The sequence below is a fragment of the Chiloscyllium punctatum genome, chromosome 25 (assembly GCF_047496795.1).
Source record: "Chiloscyllium punctatum isolate Juve2018m chromosome 25, sChiPun1.3, whole genome shotgun sequence".
Taxonomy (NCBI): domain Eukaryota; kingdom Metazoa; phylum Chordata; class Chondrichthyes; order Orectolobiformes; family Hemiscylliidae; genus Chiloscyllium; species Chiloscyllium punctatum.
The window spans coordinates 74,049,317-74,059,866 of record NC_092763.1 but is presented as its reverse complement, the minus strand read 5'-3'; the positions used below and the strand labels follow the sequence as shown (position 1 = coordinate 74,059,866).

The window sequence follows — 10,550 nt, the reverse complement described above, 5'->3', positions numbered from 1 at the left end:
TCTAAACTGTGTTATGGTCTCAGATGATGTTACTACTGGACAAGTCAAATTCCAGAATAAAAAACTGCTTAACAGATAAAATATTTGGTGCTTCATTTAAATTGGTAGCCTTTCACTGAAACTACATTAATGTATGTTTTGTATGAATACCAAAACAAAAGAAATAATGCAATTTTAGGGAAGATTTGTAGCTCAGGTTGTGGATCAGGTTGTAAGTTTGCTTGCTCAGCTGGTAGATTTGTTCTCAGACGTTTCGTCACCATGCTAGTTAACGTCATCAGTGAACCTCCAGTGAAATGCTGGTGTTCTGTCCCGCTTGCTATTTATGTGTCTTGGTCTGTTGTGGTGAGTGATATCATTTCCAGTTCTTTGTTGGAAAGGTTGGTAAATGGGGTCCAGATCGATATGTTTGTTAATGGAGTTCCAGTTTGAATTTCAGGCTTCTAGGAATTCCCATGCATGTCTTTGCTTAACCTGTCCCAGGATGGATGTCTGGAACTCCACTAACAAACCTATCGATTTGGACCCCATTTATTAACCTCTCAGAAAAAGGACCAGAAGTGAAATCACCCGCCACAACAGACCAACACACATAAATAGCTAGTGGGACAGAACACCAGCACTTCATCAGAGGCTGGCTGATGATGTTACCTGGCATGGTGATGAAACATCTGAGAACAGATCCACCAGCTCAGTGAACAAACTTACAATCCAAAAAAAAACTAAACAAACGAGACCATCTAAATATAATGCAAACCAAAAGAGAAAATGCTGGAAAATCTCAGCAGGTTTGGCAGCATCTGTAAGGAGAGAAAAGAGCTGACGTTTCGAGTCTAACTGACCCTTTGTCAAAATATAACGCATGTTGAAAAATTTTGTTATGAAGGTGTAGGTGTGTACTGTAACTTTAAGAGAGAAAGGAAGCTGGCAAGGACTTACTGAAAGAACAGAGTGTGCTGAACAAGGTACAAATGTCACACTTGGTTAAAATAAATAGCTGGAGTTGTGTTGCCATAGAACAAAAACAAGTTCAAATTCAGTCAATCAGTTTATACCATGCTCCAACAACCAAATTCCAACTGAATTGAATTTAATGTTTTGATGACATGAAACCAATGAAATGATTCAATGTTTTGGGTTTTAAAACCAGGCATTTTGAACAGTTAGGGGCAGAACTGCCAAGAACATTAACAAGTATAGATTTCTAGCCGAATAGTCTCTGAAAGGTACCTGTCCATAAGAAATCTGTGCAGCAGAACACTGAAGCCAACCTAGAGAAAAATCTATAGAGGAAAGCCTACAAAGGAGAATCAACAAGCTGACTATTTTGAAACGTGAGTTTTGTTTTGTAAATCTTAATTGGGGTTATTTTTATCGGACCAGTATTGTTGAATGGGAGGTAAAAGATAGGTTTAAGAGAACGAAGTTGTAAATTGTTGTTTAATGCTCTCTTTTAGACTTAAAGAATAAAATTGTTAATTTTTACTTTGAATAGTGACCTCTGGGATAGTTCTTTACCTCTTGAAATGTAACATTTTATGGCACGAGGTGAGCATCTCTGTGTGTCAGGTTTAAATTAGCAGAGGGGTTTACTCCATGTTGTAACAATTTCAAAATATACAACAAAACAAAGTTCTATCTACTCTCCAACACTATCACTTTACAGTTTATCAAAATCCAGAGAAATATTCCTTCGTGTTCAATCTGAAGTTTTGATTAACTGCACCTTTTCAGTTCCTGGCCTGTGAGTTTATGAAGTCTATTTACTTGGAAACTGAACCAAGCTACAGCTTAAATTTTCCCAGCTTTGAATACTTCTAACCAAGTACTCCTGGTTTGGGTGTTTTCACAAACTACAACCCTTAAGGTGAGAAAAGTTATCCCCTTAACTGCTCTGAACAATTTCCTTTGTTTTTAGGTGAGATTATGTTTTCTTTTACCCCAGTCAGGTCTCTTTCACACTGAGTTTTAATGTTATCTCAATGTCTTAGCTTTTTGTGGGGATAGAATTCTCAACCACTATCACCCTTTACATGGGCATCAGAGCACCAGAGACCAGGATTCAATTCCACCCTTGGATGACTGCATCTATGTGGAGTTTGTACAATCTCCCCTTGTCTGCATGGGTTGGCTCTGAGCACTTCCTCCCATAGTCCAAAAATGTGCAGGTTAGGTGGATTGGCCATGGGGAATTGCTCTCAGTTTCCAGGGATGTGCAGGCTAGGTGGGTTAGCCATGGGGAAATGGAGGGTTAAAGAAATACAGTAGAGGATTGGTCTAGATAGGATGCTCATCAGAGTGTTGGTATGGGCTCGATAGGCTGAATGGCATGCTTCCATGTTATGGGGATTCTATGATTCTCTGCCGCTCCTTCTGTCTCTTTCCAATATAGGTTTAATTACTGACCATCTGAGCACAAAATCCTTCAGGACCACACTATCAGAAGTGCCATCCTTCAGACAAGGCTTTGAACCTCTGTCTGCCATGGCAGATGAACACAAACAATCCCAGGCACTATTTTGAAGAGAGCAGGGAGTTGGCCTTGGGCATTCTGGGCAGTACTTACCCCTCAATTGACATCACAAATAAAACAGATGATCCTGCCAACGTCTCGTTGCAATTTGAGGCAGTTGCTCTGTGCAAACTAGCTGCTGTATTTCCCACAGGTGAAAAGTAACTACACATCAAAAGCAATGCACTCTGGGACATCCACAATCTGTAGTCATAAAAGATGCGATATGAATGCAAATCTTTTCCTTTCTGTATATTAAGTGTTCCCAGTTTCAAAACCAAAGTAAGATGTCCTGGGAAAAGCCCCATGTAATTCTGAGATAAAGAGAGTATTTTTAGCTACAAGTTATAATTCTTTGGAATTCCAGCCTTGACAGCTTTGGATGGTTAATACTTGTGTATGTGGAGGATCGTATTAATAAAGTTTTTGGAGTCCTGGGAGTTTGGGAATCAGGTTGGTGGGGTGAATGTCAGATTTAATTTGATTATTGTCCCATGTACCGACATACAGTGAAAAACATTGTTTTGTGGGTTATCTAGGCAAATCATACCTTACATAAGTACTTCAGGGTCATAGAACAGAATCGAGAGTGTGGTGCTGGAAAAGCACAGCAGGTCAAGTAGCATCCGAGGGGCAGGAGAATCAACGCCACCCTGATGAAGGGCTAATGCCTGAAATGTTGATTCTCCTACTCCTCGGATGCTGCCTGACCTGCTGTGCTTTTCCAGCACCACGCTCTGGACTCAGATCTCCAGCAGCTACAGTCCTCACTTTCTCCTCATAGAACAGAATGCAAAATATAGTGTCGCAACTACAGAGAAAGATCAACTCTAATATATGAGAGGTCCATTCAAAAGTCTGATAACAGCGGAGAAGAAGCTGTTTTTAAATCTGTTGGTACATTTTTTCAAACTTTTACGTCTTTTGCCCAGTGGAAGATGGCGTAGGAGAGTATAACCAGGGCGGGAGGGGTCTTTCGTTATGTTGGCTGCTTTCTGGAGGCAATGGGAAATATAGACAGAGTCAATGCATGGAAGGAACAACCAGGATCATATTAAAAGCTGGAAAGGGGGCAGTGGGCACCCTTTTATTGGGTTCTTTTGTTATTTTGATCTTCTGGTTTGGTTTAAATCGGTTTAAACCACCCCATTCAGGTACAGTCAGTACTTCAGTTCATTTACCAACCGAGAGATTGTGTGAGAGAGGGAGAGACAGTGAGATAAGTGGAACTTAGCCTGACAAATTACACCTGCCCTGACACACATGACTTGTTGAGTTCGGTACAATGTGCTGTTACATTTCCTTGCGTCAGTTCCTTCAGATCTTCTCTCTCTCTCTCTCTCTCGGAGGATGTCATGAATGTTCTGAGTGTGTGTGTTTTCTCGTGTTCCTGTTAAGATTTCTTCAGCCCCGTTCATTTCCTCTGACAGTGTTTTCCGGGTTGTAGTTGCTTGGTGGATTGTCGATGCTTCCTGTGTTTGTTAGTGAGTCTGCAGCTGGCCAGAAACGAGAAGGAGGCGAGACATTGGGAACTGACAGGACCGATGTGACCCTGCACCGTTTAACGGAGGTGCAGGGGAGGGGGGCGGGGGAGGGAAGGAAAGTTTTCTGATCGTTTTCAAGGAACCTTTTTAATTGTTTAAAAGTGACCCAACAATGGCTAAGGACTTTCCAGCGAGAAGTCTCGATAACATTCATCTTTCCTCTTTGCGGGTGAGTTGATTTTAACTGAACAGTTCGCACAGTTGGATGGTTAACTTTGATTTTGCAGCCTGGAGTTCGTCTCTTTTTTTTGAAAAAAGAATCTGTTTCTGGAAAATGTAAGTGGGTTCTGTGGATGACAAAATAGGAGTAGCGATATCGGATTTAATATTACCTGATGAATTTGGTTGATTGACACTGCAAGGAGACGGTCCGTTTAGTCTCACTCCCTTTAAAGTGTGCTCTCTCATAGTCAAGAGGAGTTAACTTGTCCGGATTATTGTACCTCGTCGCTTCTCATTGTTAACTGGCTGACTCCTCAAGCCAGCACATGACAGTCCAGGTGAGGTTTGTTTGCAGGGCATGGGAATAGGTGTAGTTGAGGATTGACCCTGCAGGAGACAATTCTCAACATTGAGGGAGCTATCAGAGAGCTCACTCCCTTTTCCAATTGAATGGGAAGGTGGAGATGGAGAACTTTTGATGAGCTGGGATTGGGAAACTTGTCCCATGCTTGTTAACAAAGGTCATTTTTAACATGTAATTTCCTTTCTGCAGGACCCTGCAGGGATATTTGAGTTGGTCGAAGTGGTTGGCAATGGGACCTATGGTCAAGTCTATAAGGTTGGATTTTCTTTTACAAACAATGCGCTGAGAAGTTGCATTTTATTAAGTTAAGGTGGTTTATTAATTTCAGACATTGATAAAATTTGCACATTCATAAATCCTAACTATCTATCTGATATTGTTGAAGTTGTTAATGGTTCTATCAGATTTGAGTGTAGATCTGGCACAATGAGACATCACATAGTTCTTCCATTTCTGGCTTTTGCGTCTGAAGCCAATTGTCAGGTCGCCAGTTCTGGTTGGACGTATTTTTGGAGGTTGCATGGTAATGCTTCTCTCCTCCAATCTCCATGCTGGATCAGTAGCTTTTTAACCCTTCCTCCCAATTACTGCTTTTAACCCTTCCTCCCCAACACTATTTATTTTAGTATGCGGAGAGTTGGCTGGCATTTTAATTTCTGGAGGATTGACAAGACTGTCAGATTGATGTGAGGAAAGGAGTCATGTGTGTGTGTGTGTGTGTTGGTGGGGGTGGGCTTGCGCAATGAGCATCAGCCTTGTCCTGCAAATCTGTCAAACTGGCACTGGCTACTAATAAATTGGTCATCATTTACGATTTAGGTTACAGTTAGTCCTGGGATGGCAGAACTGGCACTGGCTACTAATAAATTGGTCATCGTTTACAATTTAGGTTACAGTTAGTCCTGGGATGGCAGGACTGGCATGTGAAGAGAGACTGGAATGTTTCGGGCAATGTTCACTAGAGTTTGGAAAAATGAGGGAGGAATCTTGCAGAAACCTATAAAATTCAAACAGGACTAGAGGGGTAAATGCAGGGTGTTCCCAATGATTGGAAAATCCAGAACCAGGGAGTCGCAATCTTAGTACTATAGATGGGTAGGCCATTTAGGACTGAGATGGGGAGGAATTTCTCCAGGCAGTGATGAGCCTGTGGAATCTTCTACCACAGAAAGCAGTTGAGGTCCAAACATTGAATATTTTCAAGAAGGAGTTAGATATAGTTCTTAGGGCTAAAGGGATCAAAGGGTATGGGGCTGAAGCAGGAACAAAGTACTGAGTAGGATGATCAGGCATGCACATATTGAATGGTGGAGCAGGCTTTTAGGGCCAAATGGCCGAATTCTGATCCTATTTTCTATGTTAAGTGGTTGGGTTGAATCTAAGTGTCATACTGTTGCAGAAGGAGGTTGGCATTTCTGCCACCCTTGCTGTCCTTGATGCTATTGTTAATATCGAGAGTCATTTACACACAGGGGATAGGATCACCTGTTTCCACAGTGGAATCATGTCTGTCTGTAAGATGCTAATTCAGTGATGAGTGAGCCTTCTAGAATTTAAGATCTTGTCTCCAAGAAGGTTTCCTTTCACCACTTGCCCATTGTTTTTCTTCATGGCACCAGCACATTAAGGAACCCTTCCACCTGTCTCTAAATGCAATTAAAAGATCTTATATCCAGCATTCCATGAGCAAACAGAGCCGGGAGCAGAGTGGGATCTTGATTTTCAGTACTTGTGCATGTTTATACAGTACTTCCCCTCCAATGGGACCAGGCCATAGAGTGTAGCAGAGTTCTGCCTCTGATTTCCCAATGTGTGCCATTTAACTGGAGGTGGTAAAATGTATATTCTTCAAATGGTGCATAGCGTTAGATTTCAGTTGTCTCCTGAATATGATCTTTAATGAATATGTTAGTGCTTTCCTACATGGTAGTAGTCCAATATACCTTACTGGCAGCTAACATGTTTTAGATCCAGACATGTTTGTGTACGCAAATGTACGCTCTAGGAGAAGGAATAGGCCATTTGGCCCTTCAATCCTGTTCCACCCATCAACAATTTAATGACAGACCTGGTTGTAGCTTCAGCTGATTTCCTAAACATCACTCATAATCCTGACTCTTAGTGGGTCAAAATTTTGCCTTTGTGTTAAAGAGATGGACATAATGTGTATAAATTTACTGCACTGAATACATTAATTTATCAAACTGATAGAGTGTAATAAGTCAAATCTGTGTGGAGTTTGCACATTCTCCCTGTGTCTATGTGGGTTTCCTTTGGGTGCTCCAGTTTCCTCCCATAGTCCAAAAATGTGCAGATTAGGTGAATTGGCCATGCTAAATTACTCATAGTGTTCAGGGATGTATAGGTTAAGGGTAGATGCAGAGTAATGGGGAATGTGTTTGGATGGGATACTCTTTGGGAGGGTCGATGTGGACCTGTAGGGTTGAAAGGCCTGTTTCCACGCTGTAGGGATTCTATGAAATTGTCATAGAGTTCTTAGAGTTGTAGAGAGCTACAGCATGAAAACAAGCCCTTCAGCTCAACTTGCCCATGTCACCCAGGCTTGATCTTATATTGGGCAAAAACGTGATGAGTGTTTTAACATGTTGCAGTCCACTGTCAAAATGTTACACCAGTCAATCATATTGGGAATTATTTTTTATTTTACGATTTTTAAAGCATTTTTTTGGGGTGACATAGTGCCTCAGTGGTTAGCACTGCTGCCTCACAGCACCAGGGACTCTGTTCAATACCAGCTTCAGGTGACTGTCTGTGTGGACTTTATACATTCTCCCCGTCTCTGCGTGAGTTTCCTCCCACAGTACAAAGATGTTCAGGTTAGGTGGATTGATCATGCAAAGTTGCCAGTAAGATCAGATAAAAGAGGGGGAGCTGTGGCATTGTTGGTCAAGGACAGTATTGCAGTTGCAGAAGGGATGTTTTGGGACTCGTCAACTGAGGTAATATGGCCTGAGGTTAGAAACAGGAAATAAGAAGCCTCCGAGTAGTTCCAGAGATGTAGAGGAAAGGATAGCAAAGGTGATTCTCGATAGGAGTGAGAGAGACAGGGTAGTTGTCATGGGGGACTTCAACTTTTCATATATTGACTGGGAACACTATAGTACGAGTACTAAAGATGGGTCAGTTTTTGTCCAGTGTGTGCAGGAGGGCTTCCTGATACAGTATGTAGACAGGCCAACAAGGGGCGAAGCCAAATTAGATTTGGTGCTGGGTAATGAGCCCGGCCAGGTGTTAGACTTGGAAGTAGGTGAGCACTTTGGTGATAGCGATCACAATTCTGTTATGTTTACTTTAGTGATAGAAAGGGATAGGTGTATACCACTGGGCAACAGGTACAGCTGGGGGAAAGGCAATTACGATGCGATTAGGCAAGATTTAGGAAGCATAGGATGGGGAAGGAAACTGCAGGGGATGGGCACATTAGAAATGTGGAGCTTATTCAAGGAAACTCCCTGAGTGTCCGAGATAAGTATGTACCTGTCAGGCAGGGAGGAAGCTGTAGAGTGCGGGAGCCGTGGTTTACGAAAGAAGTGGAATCGCTGGTCAAGAGGAAGAAGAAGGCTTATGTTAGGATGAGATGTGAAGGCTCAGTTAGGGCACTTGAGGGTTACAAGGTAGCCAGGAAAGACCAAAAGAGAGAGCTCAGAAGAGCCAGGAGGAGACATGAGAAGTTGTTGGCGGATAGGATCAGGGTAAACCCTAAGGTTTTCTACAGGTATTTAAGGAATAAAAGAATGACGAGAGTAAGATTAGGGCCAATCAAGGATAGTAGTGGGAAGTTGTGTGTGGAGTCAGAGGAGATAGGGGAAGCACTAAATGAATATTTTTCGAAGTATTCACTCTAGAAAATGACAATGTTGTCGAGGAGAATACTGAGATACAGGCTACTAGTCTAGGTGGGATTGTGGTTCACAAGGAAGAGGTATTAGAAATCCTGCAGAGTGTGAAAATAGATAAGTTCCCTGGGCCGGACGGGATTTATCCTACGATCCTCTGGGAAGCCAGGAAGGAGATTGCCGAGCCTTTGGCATTGATCTTTAAATCATCATTGTCTGCAGAAATAGTGCCAGATGATTGGAAGATAGCAAATGTAGTTTCCCTGTTCAAGAAGAGGAATAGAGACAACCCAGGTAATTATAGACCAGTGAGCCTTACTTCAGTTGTTGGCAAAGTGTTGGAAAAGGTTATAAGAGATAGGATTTATAATCATCTAGAAAAGAATAATTTCATTAGGGATAGTCAGCACAGTTTTGTGAAGGGTAGGTTGTGCCTCACAAAACCTATTGAGTTCTTTGAGAAGATGACCAGACAGGTAGATGAGAGTAAATCGGTGGATGTGGTGTATATGGATTTCAGCAAGGCATTCAATAAGGTTCCCCACAGTAGGCTATTGTACAAAATGCGGAGGAATGGGATTGTGGGAGATATAACAGTTTGGATCAGTAATTGGCTTGCTGAAAGAAGACAGAGGGTGGTGGTTGATAGGAAATGTTCATCATGGAGTCCAGTTACCAGTGGTGTACTGCAAGGGTTGGTGTTTTGGTCCACTGCTGTTCATCATTTTTATAAATGACCTGGATGAGGGCGTAGAAGGGTGGGTTAGTAAATTTGCAGACGACACTAAGGTCGGTGGAGTTGTAGATAGTGACGAAGGATGTTGTAAGTTACAGAGAGACATAGATAATCTGCAGAGCTGGGCTGAGAGACGGCAAATGGAGTTTAATGCAGACAAGTGTGAGGTGATATTCTTTGGACGGAGTAATCGGAATGCAAAGTACTGGGCTAATGGTAAGATTCTTGGTAGTGTAGATGAGCAGAGAGATCTCGGTGTCCATGCCACCCAGGTTGACAGGGTCATTAAGAAGGCATACAGTGTTTTAGCTTTTATTAATAGAGGGATCAAGTTCCAGAACCATGAGGTTATGCTACAGCTGTACAAAACTCTGGTGCATCCACACTTGGAGTATTGTGTACAGTTCTGGTCACCACATTATAAGAAGGATGTGGAAGCTTTGGAAAGGATGCAGAGGAGATTTACTGGGATGTTGCTTGGTATGGAAGGAAGGTTTTACGAGGAAAGGCTGAGCGACTTGAGGCTGTTTTCGTTGGAGAGAAGAAGGTTGAGAGGTGACTTAATAGAGACATATAAGATAATCAGAGGGTTAGATAGTGTAGACAGGGAGAGCCTTTTTCCAAGTATGGTGATGACGAGCATGAGAGGGCATAGCTTTAAATTGAGGGGTGACAGATATAGGACAGATGTCAGAGGTAGTTTCTTTACTCAGAGAGTAGTAAGGGTATGGAATGCTTTGCCTGAAATGGCAGTAGATTCGCCAACTTTAAGCGCATTTAAGTCGTCATTGGACAAGCATATGGACGTACTTGGAATAGTGTAGGTTAGATGGGCTCCAGATTGCTATGACAGGTCGGCGCAAAATCGAGGGCCGAAGGGCCTGTACTGCACTGTTATGTTCTATGTAGGGTCCAGGCATGTGCAGGCTCAAGTGGGTTGGCCAGGAGAAGTGCAGGGTTACATGGATAGGGAGTGCTCTGTGTAGGGTGCTCTTCAGAGGGTCTGTGTGCACCGATGGGCTGAATGGCCTGTATCCACACTGTAGGGATTGTATGAAAGATATTTGTTGCCCTTTTTTAAAAGTTCTCATATGCATTCCTAATGCTGGCAACTCACCCCAATTGCATCTATCATAAGGATCAAGACGATTTCCATCTGTTCAACAGATTCAGCCTGGATTCTTGGTGGTGGTGACTTCAAAGAAGTTGAAATCATGTCCCAAAAGTGTGCAGCACAGCAAATTCATTTGCAACAGTCACCTCTGATATTATCTGCTACTTTTAAAACCATAGTTGGTCCATCAGTTCTATAACATGAGCTGCTGAGAGATGAGCAAGTGATGAATTTTTCTGACTAGTTCAGGCAATTCAAAAT

At 42.4% G+C, this 10,550-nt stretch overlaps 1 protein-coding gene across 2 annotated transcripts in view; it reads left to right on the top strand.

Moving 5' to 3' along the window:
* Window positions 1-3,883: 3,883 nt before the first annotated feature.
* The window catches only part of LOC140496067 (mitogen-activated protein kinase kinase kinase kinase 4), a 303,330-nt gene continuing 296,663 nt past the window's right edge, over window positions 3,884-10,550 (top strand). For both annotated transcript variants that reach the window (XM_072595575.1, XM_072595574.1), the window contains exons 1-2: window positions 3,884-4,225; window positions 4,772-4,837. In XM_072595575.1, coding sequence (XP_072451676.1) covers window positions 4,169-4,225; window positions 4,772-4,837 — 123 coding nt within the window. In that variant the 5' untranslated portion in view covers window positions 3,884-4,168. The remainder of the gene's footprint in view (window positions 4,226-4,771; window positions 4,838-10,550) is intronic.